This window comes from Drosophila subobscura, chromosome E, assembly GCF_008121235.1.
Source record: "Drosophila subobscura isolate 14011-0131.10 chromosome E, UCBerk_Dsub_1.0, whole genome shotgun sequence".
Lineage (NCBI taxonomy): Eukaryota > Metazoa > Arthropoda > Insecta > Diptera > Drosophilidae > Drosophila > Drosophila subobscura.
In genome coordinates this window covers 11536351-11558417 of record NC_048531.1, presented here as the reverse complement: position 1 = coordinate 11558417, position 22067 = coordinate 11536351, and the positions used below count along the sequence as shown (strand labels likewise).

General features: G+C 45.2%; 1 protein-coding gene across 3 annotated transcripts; it reads right to left on the bottom strand.

The window, feature by feature from the left end:
* Nucleotides 1-2604: 2604 nt before the first annotated feature.
* LOC117892514 (protein apterous) lies at nt 2605-18118 on the bottom strand. Of its 3 annotated transcripts, none has more exons than XM_034798798.1 (8): nt 16784-18117; nt 13588-13796; nt 13311-13527; nt 12837-12976; nt 3958-4131; nt 3645-3901; nt 3196-3392; nt 2605-3088 (listed from the first exon to the last, which is right to left on the bottom strand). In XM_034798798.1, the coding sequence occupies exons 1-8, from the start codon at nt 16820-16822 to the stop codon at nt 2915-2917; spliced, it is 1407 nt and encodes a 468-aa protein (XP_034654689.1). In that variant the 5' UTR covers nt 16823-18117; the 3' UTR covers nt 2605-2914. The 3 variants fall into 3 exon arrangements, with proteins under 3 accessions (XP_034654689.1, XP_034654688.1, XP_034654690.1); XM_034798797.1 differs by having other exon boundaries at nt 13588-13799; nt 16784-18114; XM_034798799.1 differs by lacking the exons at nt 12837-12976; nt 13311-13527; nt 13588-13796 and having other exon boundaries at nt 16784-18118.
* Nucleotides 18119-22067: the final 3949 nt, after the last annotated feature.

The window sequence follows — 22067 nt, the reverse complement described above, 5'->3', positions numbered from 1 at the left end:
AAAATACTTAGTGGTAACTCCAAGTTGCAGTATGGAAACGAAACGCGCGAATTCAAGATCAAGCCATTCCGAAATTCGGATACGGATTCAGGTTGCCTCACATCTTCTCCAGGTTCTTGTCAAGTACGTGCGACAGATACATACATATGTACACATGCATAAATAAAAAATAGCAAACACCAGTTAAAAATTGTATATGCCTGACAATCGTTACAACCTTACCAGCCATTACAATTAAAATCTATTTATAGGCAAAGTGGTCTCCCACTCAACACATTTTCCTTTACAGTGGTGAACCAGTATTAAGGACGATTAAAAGAAAGCAAATGTTCGATTGTTTTAATAATTTTTATTTGGCTTCTATGGTACGACTTATGGTTAAACTATTTGTAAGTACAAATCTCTTGTTGCTCACTTTGCTTCGGTTATACATACATACATACATACAGTTGCGAAAAAAATAATAGCACCACTACAACACATTTTGTTCTTAGACAAAAAAAAAGCAATTACTGTTGCGATTTTTCTAAATTTTTAGTTTTTTCATATAGTTAAGTATTCTCCATTAACAAACAAAGTGTTGCCTTTCTTCAAAATTCTGTCTTTATATATTTTTTTTGAACTTTAAGAAAAAATACCACGAATATGGCGAAAAAAATAATAGCACCGTTAGCACTATTTTAAGTGAATATCCGTAATTTCGCGGAATTGACTTTGTATAAACCACGTATTTATTAGTTTTAACTAATATTTCATTGTTTCTATCATAAAAGCTAATAATAATCAATACAATAATACGTGGAAAGCTCTGAAATGCGAAAAAGCGCGACCCTTGCAAAAAATTTATGTTTGACGTAAAAACTTACAGAGAATTTGGTCAATTGGTAGGCAGTTTTAATAAAATGATTAAAAACGCCTTAAACTATGAAGAAAAGTGTAAAACACGTGGATGAAAACGATCTATGACCCCTTTTAGGGACAAAAGGCTGATTCGCAAGAGCAAGAAGGTTCCCTTCAAGCCTGCTATTGAGCTTAAAAAAAGAGCTTAAAATAAAAGCGACGGGCTAGAAAGTTTGGAAATATCTTAGACAACATAGCCTAAAAGCCTGCTGCCCAAAAAAAATCGCACTTTTAAACGCCAGACAAATTACTAAGCACATGATGTTTGCAAGGGAGCATGCCAATTGGACATCCCTATAATGGAGCATAAATTTTAATGTCAGATGAGTAAAAAGTGTTTTATTTACTGAAAAGGGATCTCGATCATACTTAAGACGTTCAAGGAACACCAGTACACCAAAGAAAACCATTTAAAATAAAAGGTTGAATTTAATGGTATGGGCCTGCTTCTCTTACTATGAAGTAGGGCCAATACATTGACTATAAACCATCATGGATCAGCACGTGTCCTTGAATTTCATGGAGACAGTAATGCTACCCTTTGCAGAATACGAAATTCCACTCGTATGGGTCTTTCAAACGGAAAATAGCCCCAGCATGAAAGCAAAGGAATGGTTCGGGGCCAACACTGAACGTGTTAAAGTGGCCTGCACAGTCGCCTGACATAAAACCCATCGAAAATGTGTGGTCCGACGTCCAGAAGGCAGTTGCTGATTCTAAACCAACCACTGTCGGATCACTTTGAGAACAAATTTAAGAGTCCTGGTCCAAAGCTCCTCAAAAGCTATGCCTGGACTTAGTGGATTCCATGCCATGACGCTGCGCAGCTGATGTTGCCAAAATAGGACTCTGAACTATATCTTGAATGATAAATATATATTTAGAATTAATAGTTCAAAAGTGTTAACTAAGAAATTCGTTAGTTGTTGGTCATTTTTTAAATTTTAAATCCATTTTTCAAAAGTGGTGCTATTATTTTTTTCGCCTAATTTTACGAGTTTTACTAAAGTTCCTTAAATAACTTAAAAGCCTTACAAAAAAAGGTGATTTTTTTTGTTGTTCCCAGATAGTCTTCCCTTTCTAAAAAATGTGCTTAAAGTTTCCTTAAAGTTAAAAATGTGAGTTGGGCAACTATTTGAAAATTGCTTGTGGTGGTGGTGCTATTATTTTTTTCACAGCTGTATACTCGTAAGTATGTCATTGCTCATAACTTGATGTCAGTTTCGCTTTCAGCGCGCTTAAATCTCCATCTGTCGGAGTGTTTGCAAGCCAGTAGAGCACTGTTATTCTACTCGTACGATACATATATGTACTATATTTTATAGACCGCTTCTCGCTAAACTAAATTCATCTCTAACTATTAAATTTGGGCAATAAATATTAAATACATATAAATATGTAATATAGATATATGCATTTTATATACATATGTGATGAAGTGTACGTGTACGCTATAAATAATATTCATATATTAACAATATCCGGTGTCTAAGCCAGGCCAGTACATCTGCTAAAAGGTTTCAGTACATATTTACAAATGAACGATAGAAATAGAAACAACACTGGGATCGAGGACAGGGGATCAGGGATAGGGCATCGGAGATGGGGCATCGGGGATGACCTCCTGCAGCGCAAAAATACCTACTACCGAAAGCCTTGGAGCAGTCATGGAGCTGAGCTGTCGTCTGAAACCCAGTCAATATATTTATTTAGTGCTGGCAACGAGCTAGAAGCGACTACAAAAATACATAAGTTATGCGCTTTTCAACAGCTAGGCAGGCTAGGCGGGCAGGCGGGCAGCTAGCTAGCTTGTCTAACAACATTCTCTAGGGGTAGTATATGTTTTGAATGTGGTATTCGGGTCCCACACGATCTAATTGTCACTGCCACTCAACAGGTCCACCAATAGGCTTTGTTCCCGGACGGAACCAGCACAAGGACAGGGGCAGCTTTGGCGGAGGCGCGCGAGCTCCATGTTGTAGGCAGCATCGTTCCCATTTTCCCTGAGCAGATGTTAGTCCATGTTGTGGGGCGGCGTACTGTTGGGTCCGCCCATTATGAACGATGTTGGACTATGAACCGAGATGCTGTCCAGGTCCAGGGTGCCGTCTCCTTTTTCGAGCATTCCACTGCCATCCTGCTTCATCATCATGCGGCGCCACTTGGCCCGAGCATTTTGAAACCAGACCTATGGGAATGGAAATTGGGAATGGGAAGCGTTGCAAATGTGAAACTGTCATCAGGTGGAGCTGTGGTTGGGGTGGGGGTTGGGTTTGGGACTGGGTAAAGACTCACCTGTAGGACTCTCTTTGGTAAACCCGTTTTCTGCGACAACTGCTTCAGATCCTTGGCATCTGGATTGTGATTGATGGCAAAGTAGGACTTCATGGTGCGCAGCTGGTGGTGCTTGAACGAGGTGCGCATGCGCTTGGTGCGCGACGAGGAGCCCATGTGCGATCCTCGGCCAAAGTCCACGTATTCTGTGTTGAGATCTGCAATCAATCCAGAAACTCTTGTAGACTTTTACAGCTCCTTCCGAGTTTTATGACGAAGACCCATAAAAGCTGCTTCTGCCTTTGCTAATGCCTCAATGGCGCCAATATCCCAGCTCCAGTGGCCATAAAGACCGGGCCGGGCCGGGCCAAGCCGGCATGTTGCACGCTGCATGCTGCTGCTTTTATGGCCCACTCGTACCTCGAAACAGTTCGGAATTTACAGCCTATGGCCCAACATAGCCAACATACCTATATTCGCGGTGAACGCCTCGATGTCCTTGGGCTTGCGCTTGCGCGGCCTGCCCTTCTGCCGCGCCGGCTGCGGCAGCCCGGTGATGACATGTGATGTGGGCACAAAGATGCCCGTAGGAACAATACTCCGACTTGGATCCGAGTGTGGGCTCGACGAGTCATTGTGCGGCGACCCAAACTGCGAGCTGTATGGATACGTGGCACTCATGCTGGACGAGGCGGCGTCTCCCTCCCTCGCTATGCTGTAGTGGGTTCTGTTGGACAAAGATGCGTTATTGGCGTCTGGAGATTTGAGACTGGCGCGGCTTACCTGCAGTATATGAGCGCATCGATGATGCCGTACTGGTCGCCCTTGGTCAGGGGCGTGTGGCAGACCGTGCAGCAGAAGCAATTCACATGAAAGACCAGGTTCCGTGCGCGCATCACTAGCTCATTGGAGCTGATGGAAGCCAGACAGCGGGAGCAACGACGAGTACCGAAAAAACTGTAAGAAAATAATGTGTTCATACATTTGTTAGAATAAGTCCGCAACATTCTAAAGGAATTGGCAAGCCCAGGCAACTATTGTGTACTCCCTCTGCACACCCCCGCAACTGGATACAATTATTCGGCATGATATTTATAAAAATCATAAATAAGTATGTACATACATACATACATATGTATGCTAAGTATATTTTGTGTCGGCTTCCCCAACAGAATTATAATTTCATAACTAATAATATGTTTGGCAGGAAGCTGCGCAGCTACCGTCTGCTGTCCCAGTAATCACGAACAGGGGCACCCAGACAGATCAGACCAGGGGTCCCAACAATGAGTGGCCCTCAAATTCAAACGCCTACTCATCATCGACATCGACATCGACATCCACATCGTCATCGTGTACGCCTGCGTCGTCGTTGTCGTTGTCGTCTTCGTCTTCTTATTCGTATTCGTTTTCGTTTTGGGCTTCGATCTGTGGCCTGGCGGCTACTGTTTTCACTTTCGCAAATGACAGATCAAAGATTACCAGCAACACCATAATCATTGGGGAGTTGCTGGTTTCGTGCCAAAATTGACGAGTGGAGCCCGCACTACGGATGACGACTGTGGCATGGCAGCGTTTTCCTGTGAGCAGTGGAGAAAGGAAAGGAACGGAATGGAATGGAAAAAGGGGAAAGGAAATGCAACATCAAATGCGCAAGACACGCGATTTCTTTGACATTAATCAAAATAATTGGCGCATTTCACTTCAGTTTCAACTTCGCTCAACATACTCATTCTCACATTTTGGAGTGCTAGATGGCTCCTGGCAAAAATAAACAGCCAGCCAGGCAGGCAGCCCAGGGTAGACACCACAAACAATTCCATATAAATTCATCATATTCAAACACTCGCGGAGCGTACTTCAAGACAGACCCTCGCTCCCGTTACCGTTCCCGTTCCCGTTCCAGTTCTCACCCATCTCCTCCATCTGTGTTTTCATTTTCTTGAATATTATTTGGGATGTGACGCCGAGATTTTTGTCATTTCGCCTTGTCGCACATCTTGTCGCTACACGAGTCGCGTCGACGGCAACTCTCACCCGATCTTTCACTTGGGTTCGTTCGTTCTTCATTCCAGGCCGCAAATGCATACGTATGTATGTATGTATGTACATGCATACATACAGATGTATGTACATCTATATGTACCTTGTGCTGCTGCGGGAGACGCGAGCCCCATAAATAATATTAAACATGGATGCAGGCAGCTACGTCCGACTAGGGGGACGGCGGCGGTGCGGCGCGACGGAGTCCCGGCTACCAACTCATAAAACTGTTTCAGACTACTCGCACAGCTTCAGCTTCAGCAGAGTTCATTCCACAGCACTTTATTTCATGGGCTCCACCGTCCTGGCACGCCCCTCCTGCGCCCTAAAGCCGAGACCGGCCGGCTGAGGAACGGGAACGGTAGCGGGAGCGGGAGCGAGAGAGAAAAATGAATTATGATTATTGCCATGTAAAAGAGCAGGCGAAATGTCAAAGTGACAACGCCTAATATATGATTATGTTTTCGAGGGCTCGAAATCTGATACTCTCTCTCACACACACAGCCACATTCTGGATGCGGACAACACTCTGGTCCCGCTATCGTTCTCAGTTCCAGTTTTCAAAGCATCCATTCCAGCTAGTAGGCAAAACTAAGGCCATAGCCAGACCCACAACCCCAAAGACAGCTTTCTGATGCGGACATGTCGTTGCAGCTTCTGGCAAAAATACCATACTACTGTACATAATACACACCACGCGGCGCCCATCAAACCCCTTCCAGACCTGGCCCTGCATCTGCCTCTGCCACTGCATCTGTCCCTACCTCTGTAAGATAACCGATGCCTCGGTTATCGCATCGCATCATTCGTATCCTGGCGACACTGCACTTGTTTCGCTCTGCTCTGCTCTGCCCAGAAAACTGTGCAAAGAAGGCGTAGCCCCACTTGTGTTGCCTCGTACTAGCATGGGACATGTGTGCGTGTGAGGAAACTGCTGATCATCAGCGCTGATACAACACGATAGCCACGTACCCAGGCTCTGGCTGGCTGGCTGGCTGGCTGGCTGGCTGGCTGGCTGGCTGTTGAGGCTCATATTTAATGTTGTTTCACGGCAAACAGTAAAAAGTCAAGTCTTTCCTTTGATTACGCAAATAGATTAAATCACGCAGGGAGGGTGGAGATGGGCTACTGGAGGCTGCCATGATAACAGCTGAATGGAATCGTGGCCAAGTGGCGCAGCGTTGCACTCACAGGGCCACTCGCGGCCACTCGATGCCCTGACGGCTCGACCCCATGATAGCGATGGATGGGCTGGCTGAAACCCTAAAGAGACGGATCTGGCGAGCTCTGTTTGGAGGGCGGAAATCCATATACACACACATAGAGGAGCGCTGTGCACACCGAAGTGTAAACCGACGTGTGGTCCGACTGGACGCTGAGAGAAGGCCGGGATACGGACGCCCTCCTTCCCCGTCCCCGTCCCCGTCCACGTCTCGTCCCCTGGCCACGTTTTGTAACGTGAGAGCATTTGTAACGCGCAGAGGGATCGGGATTGCGCGATGAAGTCTCAAGTGCCACCCGCTGGGCTTGGCTCTTCCGATTACACGTGTACGAGTGTATGTTCGAGTATACCGAAACAACAACAAAAGAAACAACTAGGCCGCAGCGGATTTCCCAGACGCCACCACCCAGCTTCAGGAGCAACATCAACATCAACCCGACCAAACCTTCCCCGTTCACGGAATTTGTAAAAATATTCGCTGCCGGGTTTCGTGAGAGCGCATCGAAGCTGCTCCTGCTCCTCCCCCTGCCTCTGCCTCTACCTCTACCTCTCCCTCGGTGCTTTGCTGACGATGACGTCCCATGGTGATAATTCGATTCTAGGCCCTCGTCCGGCGTCTGCCTAAACGTATACAATAATTACGAGTATTTGCATTTATATTTGTATTTTGGGGTTTGGTTTGTTTTTGTTGTGCCTACAACTACAACTACAACTACACACCACACCACATCAGTCGACATGAGCCGATCGATGAGTTTTCTGGTGAAGATTTGTGTTTTTTACGTGTTAAATGCACTGGAAAATTAGTTTGGATTGCTGTCTATTCGACTGTGCGTACGGTCGCTGCCGCTTATGCCACATGGTGATACTGTTGCCACTACCGATTACCAACAACCCCCTGGCTCAGACTCAACCCAAAGTCTCAACTCTCTCAACTTGGCCCAACTCCAACGCCGCTCTTAATAGTTTCATTAACATTTACATTTACATTTAAATTTGCATTTCTAAGCGTTCTTTAATAGGACTTTTCCGGCTTCCAAGAAACGCAAGCCCATGCCCAATGGCATTCTGTCTATAATTTTATAGGCAAGTAGATTAGATTAGCGCCCCATTGTTAGTTGGCTGACGCTGGAACGGACCGCTGACCCCCCTCACCGTCACCGCTCAAAGATTTGTCTGTCGGGGTCTTGCTGTCCATCGCATAAATTCGGCGTAAAATGATTTTTTAAGATGCCTATTAAACATTTTAATTATCGCGCTGCCCCTGTACACACATACATATGTATGTATATGTTTGTATCTGCTCTTCTTCTAAACCCTCTTACACCTTGTCGACCGAGTGTCCAGGCGGTAACTGAGACTTAGAGCATTGTGCAGCAGAGCGAGCGATCTCCGATCAGACATGAAGGAGCGCAGAGGCACCTTCCAGAACCAGTCGACAGCACAGTGGGTGAAATGATAGATTTAGCTTCAAACTGCTGGAATAAACTACTATCTACTGTTTATGTATTTATAAGGATGCAAAAAACGATACCTAAATGAATGCTAATGATCTACAGATGATGGATATCAACCTATGCGAGGCTACTCCAAACCTAAATAAATGTAATTTAAAAATGATAAATATAAGAATATCTTTATACCATGAGGCTACCTGTCAAGCTTCACCGGTAAGGGCATATCTGATCGGACAGTTGCACATGTTTGCCCACGGTGACTATTTTGTGGTTGCCGAACGACAGAGTGGCGCTACATGAGGTCGCTGACAAGTGCTCATAAAAAATAAATACTGCGCTTCAGCCTTTTCTGCTGGGTGCATGCTCTTTCCACCACCATCAAATTAAACTTTTGCTCAACTCTTTGATGAGGCCACAGACACAGACACAGACAGACACTGGGGCAGGGCCGATGCGATGCCTACCGTTGGGGGCGGCGACTAGAACATAAAAACCCAACGTGAGATTGAATCCAATCCCTTGAATACTGCTTTTGCTCAGCCCGGTTCTGGTCTGGAGTGTTTGTGTTTTATTTTTTTCATATTTTAGTTTCCATCACGCAGATGCTTTTGTTTTTTTGTTCGTTTAATGTATTCGTTATACTTTCTATGATTCTAGCTTGGAGCTCCAGCTGCCTGGCTGGCTGGCTAGCTGGCAGCTAGAGCTGGGGGAAGAAATTATTTTATTGCATAACCCGCGATTTCGGAGGGGCCATAAATTCGGTGGCCGAGTCTCTTGCTCGCTGGCCACAATTAAATGGTTGCGCTTCGCTGACTTTTAAAACTGTAAACATTTTATGCCAAAACTTTTTCTTCCACTTGCCTTCTTTTGTGGTCAGCGTCACCGCCGTCACCGTCAACTCCAGCCACTGGCACCAGTGGGGTGGACGGAGCAGGGCGCATCCCTGGTCGCTGATTAAGACATTTCCCCTGCCTCTGAGATTGCACTGGAGCAAAGCCTTTTCAGTGATAACGAAGCCAATTCCAGTGTTTTCCCTCTTCCCCCGACTGGGTCCGGTGCTCCGAGGGGCCACATAAAATGAAAATTATGACACTGTACAGTGTCCACCCGGTCCGAAATACTGCCCATGGCTGCCCAAGAAGCCTCCTGGTCCTGCCCGAGCTAAGCGACCCAATCTGATACTGTCGCCTTGATCACAGCCTCCACTCACTTGCTCGCTTGGTCTTATCCGTTGTACCATCAGCACAACATTATCACGATAGACACTCGCAGCAGCAGCAGCGTCAGCCACAGCCAGGGCCAAGAAATATGCAGAAATGAGGTGACAGCATACTTTTTTGCACTCCTTCGCCTCGCTTCTCCTGACTGGCGGAAAAACCAGAACTGCCAGGCGAAACAGGTACATTGCCCGATTGTAAAATGTCACCACTGAGAGGGGCTCTCGTCGGGGACAATGGTGAAACCCACCATGGCCACATGTACAAGGCAACAGAAACGGCAACGGCAACGGCAAAGGCAATGTTGAAACTGCAATAGCATCGGCATCAGAAGCCAACGGTGTCGTATAATCCACAACAATCCAATTATTTGCTTTGCTCGAGAGCTTAAAACATAAGCAACAGAATTATGAACGGCTCTCAGGCCCAGCCCAGTCACTATATCCCATCCCATCCCATCCCCGTCTCCGTCCCAGTGCCGGCAGTTGCTGTGCTGACGGCGGAGGAGGCGGTACCAGTGGCAAACATGTGTTTTGATGACGAGATTAGTGAGATACAAAAACATTAGTTACTTGTCTGCATGTACGAGTATGTATATGTATCTTTTCTATGCTGCTATGATCTGGCGGAGTCGCTGAATGAGACTCTAAGCAACCAGTAGCTGGTTAACATACATATGTTTCCAGCTTATCGGATATTTTTGCAACTCCACACCAGGGGCTTTCCGAAAATTGGCATCGTGTATGAGAGGCGTGAATTTAATTGAAAAATCTAAGTTAATTCGCAAATCTGCAATGTGATATAAATGTGCAAACGATTACTAACGATTGCACTGTTTCGATTCGGATAAATGAATCAATATTTCAAGCCACGCTTAGATTAATTTGCAGTCAGCTCTGGATAGTTTCTGATAGTTCTCAGTTTGCAAAAGGTGATGTGGGGTGGAAAGATGAGACTTCCCAAAATTCCATTCACATTTACATTCAACAGCTATGTACATATGTATGTATATACAGGGAAACGCAAGAATGTGGCAGATATATTTATAACATTATGTACATATATACATATGTATATGTATGCATCTTATATAACTACTTGCTTCTTGTACATATCTACATATCGGAAATCAATTTGTTAAATTAATAGGATTCCGTTAATTAGCAGAGCAGGGGCTACACATTAATGTCTACGTACATGTATGTACATTTCTATCTATTTATGTGACGAATATCAATATTATTGTCGTTTTCTAAATTAATCTACTGAATGTTTTTGGTCATTGAAACTTTAAATGATTCTAAATTTCCGCTATCGACCTGAACTGCCTACAAGTACTGACAAAACATAAGCCAACTAATTCCATTGAAAATATATTTTCTTGAGGACAACACAAAATTGATGGATGGAAATGTTTGCCCCATGCACGGTTCCCCATGTGCTTTGTATATTTTTCTGTAAATATACATATATAGGGACAAAAGACCTTATGGGAATGAGTTCTAAGTCCTTTTCAAAGGCCAAATCTCATCAACTCTAATTAAAAAACACTCAGAGGCGCCAAATCGATGAGGTAAACAACTTGTAAAAAGGCAATTGATGTTCCCTAGATGTCATTTATATGATGTAAATACATATGTAGCTATGTATAACTTTATGAAAGGAAGCACACATGTCCACTTGTGCCGGATATTTTATTTTCTCCCCCTCCAGCCGCCGTGTTTTTGGTGGAAAATATTTGCTTTTCAATTTGACAAAACATGAATTTATTTCATTGGATGCGCTGGATCTCGTTTTCGTTGGGGTTTCGATTCACAGCCCGTCAGGCTCGCGACCCGATGCACAAACACCCACAAGATTTACGTAGAGTTAACGGTGCATAGGGCATAAATTCGCTTCTGTCGCCCTGCTCATACACTCTGCACTCCCCCCGCCAGCAGGCAGCCACCGCTGTCATATTTGACATCTGCAGTATAAATCAAGAGGCGAGTGTGCACTCGTAGATTGCAGGGGAGGGGCCACGAGCGCGGTATTCGATGTGATTGATAATGACTAGTAGTAGCAGCAGCAGCAGCAGCAGCAGCAGCAGCAGCAGAAGCGACGGCAGAGTGAGTCTGTGGCAGCGGCAGTGGCGGCAAAAGCCGCCGGAATGAAACGAAATGAAACATTACGGAGGAATGGATTGTGTACGACATGACATGGCGACCGCCAAGCGCATCCCCATCCTCCCACTCCCGGCATTCACGAAACACAAGCTGACAGATCCGACCCGCATCGGTATGTGTGCCGTGCCTGTGTGCGTGTCAGCGGAGCGAGGCGGCGGTTCGGTTACGCTGATTGCAATGGGGGGATCAGGCCGCAGACTCAGACACAGATACAGATACAGAGACATCCAGACACCGATACCGACACAGATCCGAATACCCGGGCATGAGCACAGCGGACCCGACCCTAGATCCAGAGCCAGACCCAGACCCAGCCCCGGCTGCATCGGTGCCCGTTGCCGTGGGGACCAGACCAGCCGCACTTGCAGACACTGACGCTGACACTGACTCCGCCTGTGACTCCCAATCCGACTACCATGCCATGCTGGGTATTTTGAAATATGGAGCGGTAATAAATGTCACAAGAATCATTTGAGAGGAAATACGAGTGACGAGCGTGACTTGCATTCGATTTATGGTGCGCCTGTGAAGAAGCGAAGGCAAAGTTGAACATTTTCACTGCTCATCTCCGCGGCGGCGTCAATGATAAACTTTTTGATTTACGCTGTGGTAAGCAGGTGTTGTCTCCTCTCTGCCTCTCTCAGTCTGACAAAACACACAATTGAGAATCTTTTTACAACTCGTACATATATGTACATACATATGTATGTACATAAATATGTATGCAAGTGCACCAAGGTGGATTTTTGGAATAATTATAACCTGTTTCTGTTTCATTTTGTTGCTGCACATGCACCGTTCTCGCGTGATGGTTGCGGCGCGTGAAATCGCCGCACAACTGCAGCTTCCTTTTTCACCCAGTGCGAAGGAGGGGGACACCGGAACCCACCCAAGCGAAGATTGTCAACCCAGCCAACCTCGATCCACGTCCACCGTAGACGTCTTTGTCGTCGCCGTTGCCGTCGTCTTCGTCTTCGTCTTCATCGTCTTCGTCGTGGTCTTGGTAGTAGGCTAGCGTGCGCTGCAGCGAGGTGAGCGAGCGTTCTTGAGAATGCGGCGGAATGCAAGCAGCAGAACACACGCAGACCCATCCATCCAGCCAGGTCAGGCGGAGGAGCGGAGCCAGTCGCTAGCCCGGTCGGTCCGCTGGTATCGGATCTCCGATGCGGTCTGCTTCTTCTCGCAGTCGCATTCGCATTCGAATTCACGTTCGCGTTCGCATTCGCGTTGGCACTCGCTCAGCCTTCGCACAGTGGAGCAAAACAATGACGGGCTTGGCGGCTTTTGGAAAAGCTGCATGCATAAATACTTCATTCGCGTGTTTGGAAATCATTTTCTAGTCAATGTCTTGGCATGCAGTCGGGGTGTTATCTGATTCATCAGACCCATGCCCTAGCCCAGCCCCAGTCCCAGTGCCAGTACCAGCTCCAAGCCGCGATTCGATTCCCAGGAGCTTCTGCTGCTCCCGTAGTAATTGTGCCCAGCCAGCACTACTCTCTGAATGGACTGAACGGCCACTGCATGTGGTGTTGGATGGGGCTTTGGCCCAGCGACTTACCTATAATAATCGTTTTTGCAATAAATGTTGCCATCACGTGAGTAACATGAGGATTCCCGTTCCAGCGGCTGCCGACAGGCGTAGCACTGCAAGCAGCTGGCGTGCCAGCGTTTTTCCACAGCGGAGAGGTAGAAACGATCCTACAGAGAGTGAGAGAGATAGAGAGAGAGAGGTCAGGGCACATTCCATAAATGACATATTGCAAATAAAATGATGCATTCTTGATGCGTTGTTATGGGCGGGTAAAAATTAAAACTACAAATGGATATTTATCCTCAAGTGTTTGCCGAATCCTCAGTGCAGTGGTGCAGTTTGTCTGAATTAATGCATAATTAGCCATCCATTTTTAGATGTATCAAAACGTGAAGATAAACAGCTTTTAAGTTTTGAAATAAAATTGATATTTTGACTATATAGTTTCCAGTATCTAGGCTGGGTATTGCTTAGTTGAAGGAGGGGGCACCGTTATCTTACCTGTATTTGACGCCCACAGCCGGCACAATCATCAAGATTGCGCGTGTTTTTGCTATCGTTGGTGGACTCCGGACTGCTTGGCGGTCCGAAAGGTTCCGTTTTGAATGAAATGCCCGATGTGGTCTCATCGCTGACCTCAGTGCAGTCCGTGCGACTGCGACTAATCGAGAATTTGGCCGTGGAGTCCTCGAAGGTAGCGCGATCGGCGGTTTCATAGCTGGCAAAGAGGTTTATAGTCTACGAGTGGACGGTTTGGCTATGGCTGAATGAAACTTACCTTCTAAATGACTCAGTGCCGTATGCATTGCCAAACGGCTTTGTACTGTGATCACAAATATCTGGACACGAGGATGAGGAGCATGTGCGAAACAATGGGTGATTGTTATTTGCACCTGCAGCACTGCCACATTGATTGCTCCCCTGATGTGCTACAGGTGGTGTTGGACTTTTCTCCCTTGCGCCGGGCCCAAGAAATCTTGCGCTCTGCTGCTGTAATTTGCAGGAAAATAAAAACACATTTATGCACATGTTAATGGGTTTGCTGCACAGTGGAAAAAGAACGTATTCAGAACGGAGCACATGCAAAGCTCTAAAATACTAAATAATTATTAAAGGATGTGCTGGCTTATAAATGAAGCGTTTAATTTTCAATGGGAACTGCGGCAAAGCCAAAGCCAAAGCCAACGATCGTTTCAATTAAAAAGAAAGACTCTCCGCTTTATTCGCAGAAAACGTTGCGGCACATTTAGGAGGAAGCCCAAGTCACAAAGCAGCTCACATCCCATCCCATCCCATCCCGTCCCATTCCATGCCATCTCTTCCCACCCCGGCCCTGAGCTAACGTTGAGGAGGACAAAGTGTGATGGCAGCAGTGCTTTCATTGAAAAACATACAAAATTTTTCAAGTACCGAGCGCGAGCGGAGGCCAGACATCAGGCATCAGACATCATGTCGCACTCTGGCAAGTAAAAGATTTCATACAGGCAACTCTGTTGTGCTCACGTCCCGCCCCATCGCACCTCTTATCGCCTCGCCTCGCCTGCTCCCGCCACGACTCATCGATGCTCCAGTTTACTTATTTTTGATTAATTAGTTGAAAATAGATGCGACCGTACGCCCCTATTTCACTGCCCCTCTGCTGCTCTCTGCTGGTGTCGCCGCAGTGAGAGTTAGAAGGATGACAGGTTTCCCTGCAGCCTCTCAGCATAAGCCTCTCACATTTTCCCCCACCGCGTTTCCCTCTCGATTTTGTATTTGTTTTCAAAATTTAAAAACATTTTGTTGTGTATTCGCTTAGGAACACGTTGTTACCTTTAGGGGAACACGATGCCCATGCCAAAACTCACATTCGTTGTGCCCATTTCGTATTGCCATTTTGGCTCAAATTTTTTTGCCAATCGGACTCGTATGTTCGGGACCCAAACTATTACGTAATATAGAAAAATAATCACTGCCCAAAAATAAACTAGCACTTGTATGGTCATGTTATAAAGTTGTACAATGTGCAATACTCCCTTAAAGGTAACAAAAATCTTTCGATCCTTTAGGCAGATGCGTTTGCCAATTGGGTTTTGGACAGCATTCCTTCTATTTTACTGTATTATTTATTACTCAGCATCCAACCTTGGTGGAACCATAACTTAAATCATAATATTCTGCACTCACTATGACTATGATTTAATATCAATTGAGTATTTTTGAAGCAACGTTTTTGGAAGGTAGTTTTTTTACTTTTGGGGAGAGCACTTCCTTCCGAATGAGTATATGTATATTCCTTTCTAGAATCAGCCTGTTATGGATATTTCTCTACCAGTTCAATCCGATTTTTCAATATTTTTGACGCTTTGTCGGGAAACTTTGTCCAGAAACACAGCCTTAGCACCGAAATGTCCTTAGGCTTTACTGATCTACTGTGAATCTTCGATATCAAGGTGATAATATTAGACCGCCGGAGTCTTCGATTCTGTTTTGTTTTCCTTATTGCGGGTATAGAGGACACTTTCCATTCTGATGTGAATCGTGGGAGAATCTGAGTCTTTTATATTTATAATCATGATTAGAGCCCAGTGTTTATGTCGGGTGCTTTCTTTGGAGTCAGTGGAGCTTTGTGTGTTTTTATAATTATAAAATTATGAAATTAGCTTTCAAAAAAGTATGTCTTGAAGTTATTAAAAGTATACCAAAATGTATGGAAGAGGTCTTGCAGGTTGCAGGTTGCAGGTCTATTGTATGTACGAATGTCTCTATTTTAGTCCACACAAATAGCGTTTGCAACTCTCAATAATATTTCAGTGCTTAAATATGATCAAAAACTATTATGGTGTCCATGTGTGGTATTAGCTGTGTGGAGGATGTGACTGTGCACCGATTTGTGTATAGTCTTGAGCTGATATTAAACGTAACCAATCAAAAGAAATTTTTAACTTTGAATCTTAAATTGGATTCATAATATTCTGCACTGACTAGTCTGTCAACCCGTATGAATCACAAAATAACAAATAGAGCCGTAATAACGTCAACTTCATACTGATAATCATGAAATTGACTATTCGTAGCTCTAAAAATATACTCAGAGTCCGAGAGATAGCGTCACAATTTAAATTCTCTCGTTTCTTAGCGAGCATGCAACGTGGGAGCATTTCCGAAAGCAGTCATAATCCACAATCAAGTCCATAGATCGAAGTCCGCCTTGCGTGTAAGCCTCCTATGCGTATCATACATATAACTATAACCAAAGACTATGCACCTATAATAATAACGATAACTCGCCCAAAGAATCTATCAAGGAATCCATGCAAAATGAGTATTGTTACCTTTGGGTTCGTTTTAAATTAATCAGAGGAGATAAATATGAGCACATGTAAATTAAAACAAGTACTCTGTACTAGTACTAGTACTAGTACCATATCTACCATAACATCTATTTATTGTCAATAGATTCAAAAGTAGTGAGCCCTTCGTTACCGTGAAATGTGCATTGCTACATACGCTGTACGAACAAAGTGAACCTTACGAGCCAAAGCTCATGGGATCTGATCTCCCAACACAACACTACCCATAGATCGAGAATTCTGTGAAATATGTACATAAGTATGTTTGAATGTATGTATGTACATATGTATGTACATATGTTTTAAAGCGAAATGCACAAGGGGTTTGTTATCGCCATGGAACGGCTGTAGCTGTGGCCTTTGCTGTTGTCTGTTTTCCGTTGTCTCTGCAGCCCTCTGCCTCTGCCCGGCTAGCTTTCGGTCTGGTCTGGCATTGATAACTCCTAGTAACCCGGGATCGATTCGAGATAAATCAAAAATTAATCAGCGCTCCCAAGCCCTGACTGAAGTAAATGCTTCCAACCAACTTTAGATGAGTTGAGGCAGAATGCTTCGTAAATTTGTCAGGCTTATCGCTGAACCGCAATGAACCTGCAGCAGTGCAGTCCGATCAGTGGTCCGAGAACTGAGCTGAGAACTTACCCAATGCATCACAGGGCGCTCCTCGGTGCAGACGCCCATGTGCGTCTTTTGGAATGACACGAGGTCTATTTCCAAGGATGATTTCTGTCTGGCGTGGTATGTTGCTGCTCCTGTATATTCGTATTCCGCTGGCTTCTGCCCTCTGTCGAAGCGGTGGCTATCCGGCGGAGGAAGTATCGGTGCTATGTTGGTCCTCTGTGGTAATCCTCTGAGCGTATTTATTGATATGAACTTGATAGAACACTGGACACTTGCCGAAAATGCGTGGGCGATTGTTGTTGCCAAAAAATAGAACTTGATTTACGATCGGTTTGGTTTGGCAGTCCAAGAACACTTTGAACGTTGTTCCCTTCCCTCAAAGGTTGAACATTCTACAAACACCTTTTCAGCATATTCTTCAAATCTGTGAGCAAGCCGCTGGCGTATCAGCGTGTCGTCAGCAAGGAGTATGCATGTACTATGACGAATTTATAACATTAAATACGTATTTATCTTGCGTATTTTATTTTTATTATTTAATTTATCTATTTTTTTTCTTTCAGCATCAAGGTAATTTAAGGAACATTAGGGTCACACACGAGCACGCACAACGCACAACAAACTCACACTTGACTTTGCGGCAGGTAGGATCGTTGGGAGACGGACGATGGCTTCCAAACGGACGCGTTCCTGACCGCACAGGCGTAACCGAAATGTAGATGTTGGGCCGGTGACAGTGACAACGAGATGCCGACACCGGGCCGGAGTCGTAGTCGGGGGACTGCGGCTGCGTTTGAGTTTGCGTCTGCGACACCGGTTGCAATGTCAACGACGGGCAGAGGTCCAAATTAATTTATGACATTAATTTACGAGACAGCGCGAGAATGGCACTCCAAATCCAAATTGAGTGGTAGTGGTCGGTTTTTGCCTGGTTCTGGGTTCGGGTCTGTGCTGGGGTCGGGGTCGGACCTTCTCCTGTGTGTTCCTACGGCAGTTCTAGATACGTGCTACTGATAAGGCATTAGAGAGGCGGATGCGCTCGTTCGGCTTCTCTGCTTTGCTCTTTACTGCCGGGCAATCCCCGATAGAGTGTTAGTTTTTGTTAGCTTCTTTCTCTGTGTTTTTCGTTTCTCTTTTTTGTGTTTCTGTTTCTGGTGCTGCTGCTGCTGCTGTTGTTGTTGTAGATTGATAAGAAAACAAGAAGCTGTCTGCCAGTTGAGTGTACGGCCCCGGCGGCTCTATTCCGATGGCTCCGTCTCGTGCAGCTGGGCCCAAAGCAAACTCGACGCAAAATTAATTCAAATCAAAAACAAAATCGCGTTCCGCGGCCGGAACAGTTTCACTGTGTGGTGCCGCTTGCGCGGAGCGACGAAATAAAACTCGACTCGGAATCGAATCAGACTCGAATCGAACACACTGAACACTGAACACTAAACACTGAACACTGAACCCGCACCGCTCAGCTAACTCGCGCGAATAAAAAATACAACCAGTCAACGGAGCTGCGTAACTGGGAATGTTTGTTCAGAACACTCAAACAGCAGGAAAACTGCTTTTCAAAAACCTCCCCATGACTCTCTGTGTGTGTGTGTGTGTGTGAGTTTGCGCTTGTGTGGTGGCCTGTGTGCGAGTAGTGCCTGCTCGCTTGCACTCATTCTTCGAGGGAAGCGGCTCTCTCTGCAGCAAATGGCGGCGCTCTCAGCTGATTTGTGATTTGCCGCTGCCTGAGAGGGCGTGGTGTGTTGTCAACGTGCCCCCCACACTCTGCGCAGTGGGCCTGCGACGGTGTTTGGGGCACGATGGCTGGCTGCCAAACATGAATAATGCAACAGCAGTCAGCAGAAGCTGAAGCAGAAGCAACAACGGTGGCGGTGGCGGTGTTGCACAGTGGACTGTTTTTACCGAATATTTCGAATAATTCGAAAATATGTTTGCTCATTCATTTCTACAATATTTTTACATCTTCATATTTATATCCAGTTTCATAGTTCATTTTAACAATAAACTGTAAGTCAATAAGTCAATGGTAAAATAAAAATAAAAAAATTAAACTTGTAAGTTTTATGGTTTTGGAAGAGAAAAAACCCCACCGTGTGTCGGTGGCAGTGGCATGCTAAAGGCTGAAGGCATCGGCAGCGGCATCACTTGGTTGGACCTCGACTTGGACCTGGATCGGGGACCCATGACAGCAATTTTGCGCTCGCAAAAGATGTTCCTTCGCCTGCTACATCCAAGCACACACACATACACATACAATTATATTATATTTATGTATGTATGTATGTATAAGCTGCTGTTTCTTCTGTTGTTGTTGATGTTGGGGCTGTGTGTGTGTGTGTGTGTATGCGTGCGTTTGGGTCGCCAGCGACTCCTCGTTTCCCCACCTTCCTGTTTCTACCTTCCCGCTGCCATCGCTGTAAACGGCAAAAAGTTTTAAGAAAATCGAGCAGGTCTTATTTATTTAGATTTTTTGTGAGCGCTTTTGCTTTTGCTTTTTTATTGTTTTTGTTTGTACCTGTGTATTTATTTTTCTTTTTGGCCTTAAAGTCGTTTCTTGCTGACTCTTCTTCATTGTCGTTGCCTTAAAGGCTAACGAAAAAGAGCTCGCAAGAGTCGAGGGTCGATTGGAAGGGTTTGGGGAGGAGGCATGTGCATTGGCTCTTTTAATTTTTGCAAACTTAGCTTTGGCTGTGGGTAAGCGATTTACTCTGTGTGATGAATGGAACTATTCTATCACAAACAATGTTAAAATGATTAAATTATAAACTAATTGTGTGTATGGAGTCGAGTGGGCCCTTCATATTACATATTTCCATGTGAAATAGAATACATGCATCTGGCCTGGGAACGTCACTGTCCCCGCCGCTGTCTTATCGAGGCAGAAACAAAGGGAAGAAGGATCAATTAAACGAGTCGATAGATGCTCTCAAGTTGACAATGTGATTTTTATGCTACAATGGCACCGCTGGATCGAAAGCTTGAGTTGTCGCTGGGGGGATGGATGTGGATGCTGCGCCTCGGCTTCTTCTGGCATCGTTCTCGATGGATGTCATTGAGTTTCGCATTTCAGAATACAAATTCAAAAGAAAAGTGCTGGAGGTGTATTGTGGATGTGTGCTGAAGATGCCTCGCGGCATGGTGGAATGAATTGACAAGGGAATGGAGCACCTTTCTCGTGTGTATGACATATGTATGTATGGATGTACAAATTTACGATTGAAAGCTATAATTAGAACAGTAAAATCTGCCAAAAAGGAAAGTCACAAATGGAAACTCCACTCCCTTCTATTTCCAGTATTAGTTCATCGATATTTATTAAGGCACTATGAGGAAATAATCTAAAGAAGAACATTTCTTTGATGTACAGGTAACATTGTAGATTGAAAGCAAGATCTGAAAGGGAACACAGAATAATCTCTCAATTTAAATGGAAGTTTCGCTGCCACAATATGAACGTTTCCCTCGCTGAATATATGTATATGAATATGTGTATGTGCATATGTACATATGTATGTGTATAAACATGTATGCAAATATTCAAATTACGATTTTTATACACATTTTATATGTGAAAACTGTAACTCGAGAGTGATATTGCGTATGAGAATTGTTATAAATTTCGCTGAAGGTATTTGGTTATTATTTTGCGCTCCAAGTACTGAGCAATCCAATATGTCTATGCATATATGTTTGTACATAAATATTTACATATGTACATACATATGTACATAAATATGTACAAATGTATTTGGAGAACTTTCAGATCGCCCCTGCCGCGCTCTGGTTCAGGTACATCCATTCCGGCAATTGTCGAGTACAACAACAAACACATCCTACAAAAACAATGTGCTGAAATCCTTTTGCTAGCTGTTCTGCTGCCTCTCCCTCTCCCTCTCCCTCTGGTTTCCTTTTCTTTCAGATACTCGTACTAGTACTCGTACTCGTACTCGCAGTTGCTTTTTACATTTTTCTTGCAGCTTAAAAGTGTTGAAAGTCTGCGGAAAGATACAAAGGTGGTGTTGTCGGCGACGTTGCCCCGTCCGGCCCTTCGCCATGCACATCCACATGCACATCCATCCACATCCACATCCCCATCCCCATCCATTCCGGCATTCATCCTCTCCTCCGCCGTCGCCATTGCTGACTGGCTGGCCCCGGGACACGCTCTTCAATATTTTCTGTGCCGCGCTGCTGCTGTACATGAAGTCTGCATTTTTTATTGCCCCACACCCCCTGTATTGCAGGGTATTCAGAGAACAGATCAGCTGTGCATTGGATATAACTAACAATTAAAAATCTAACTTTATTATTTTTCTTATGTGGTGCAAGTTTTCGATATAATTTGAACTTGTTGAATTTTTAAAGTTAAGCTCTTTCCGTCCGACTAAAAACAGGATATCAAACAGTCGAGTGGTCTCATGTCAAGCTTTTATTTCTTTCTGGCGAACGAGCTTCTGGCATTCTGGCATTCAGTAGCAGCAGCTTCCTGGCCCGTTTTGTATTGGGTGTGGCAGCTGGATGAACCCACAACCATCCTGCCCCATCGCCATCCTCCCACACAGACACACACACGATGTGCACACATACATACACATGTACATATGTATACCGAGGCCGAGACTTGAGTTTACTTGTCTTTTGCGTTGAATTTGCCATTTCAACTTTTTGTTTAGCAGCGCTCCTCTCGCTGGGGTTTTCGGGTTGTACTGTGTTTAAAAAGGCTCCGAAGAGGAAGAGCGAGTGCTCGGGCTCTAGTTTTGCGTGCAAAGAGTCTCTGTTGCCTTTTCTCCTGCTGCCCCGCAGCCCCGCCGCCATGATCCAATGCCGCTGCTGTCGTATTTTGAGTGCAGTGCCAAAGCGCAGCACTTGTGTAACAAGCAAACACACCCACACAAGACACACAGACACACATATGGAAATACATGCAGCCCGACGAATGGAAACGTAATATCGGATTTTCGTATTTACGCAACTGTGGTTCCACCTCACACGCTGTCCCTGTCCCTGTCCCCAGCACCAGCCCCTAGCCCCCAGCCGACAAGTCGCCATTGCCGTCGCAGTAGTTTTTGTTGCTCTTCTGTGTACTTTGAAATGCCAAAAGGTTGCTTTGTGGGGCACACCCGCACCCGCACCCGCTCCAGCACCCGCCATGCGCACACACAAACGCGTACCCTGTTAGTCCTGCCCTGTGATCCTTCGCCCCACTCCACTCCTGCCGACGCCCTCCCAGTCCCCGCTCCGTTACGCACACAAAGCAGCTGCTGCTGCTGCTGCTGCTTCTGCAGCAACAACAAATAAAACAGCA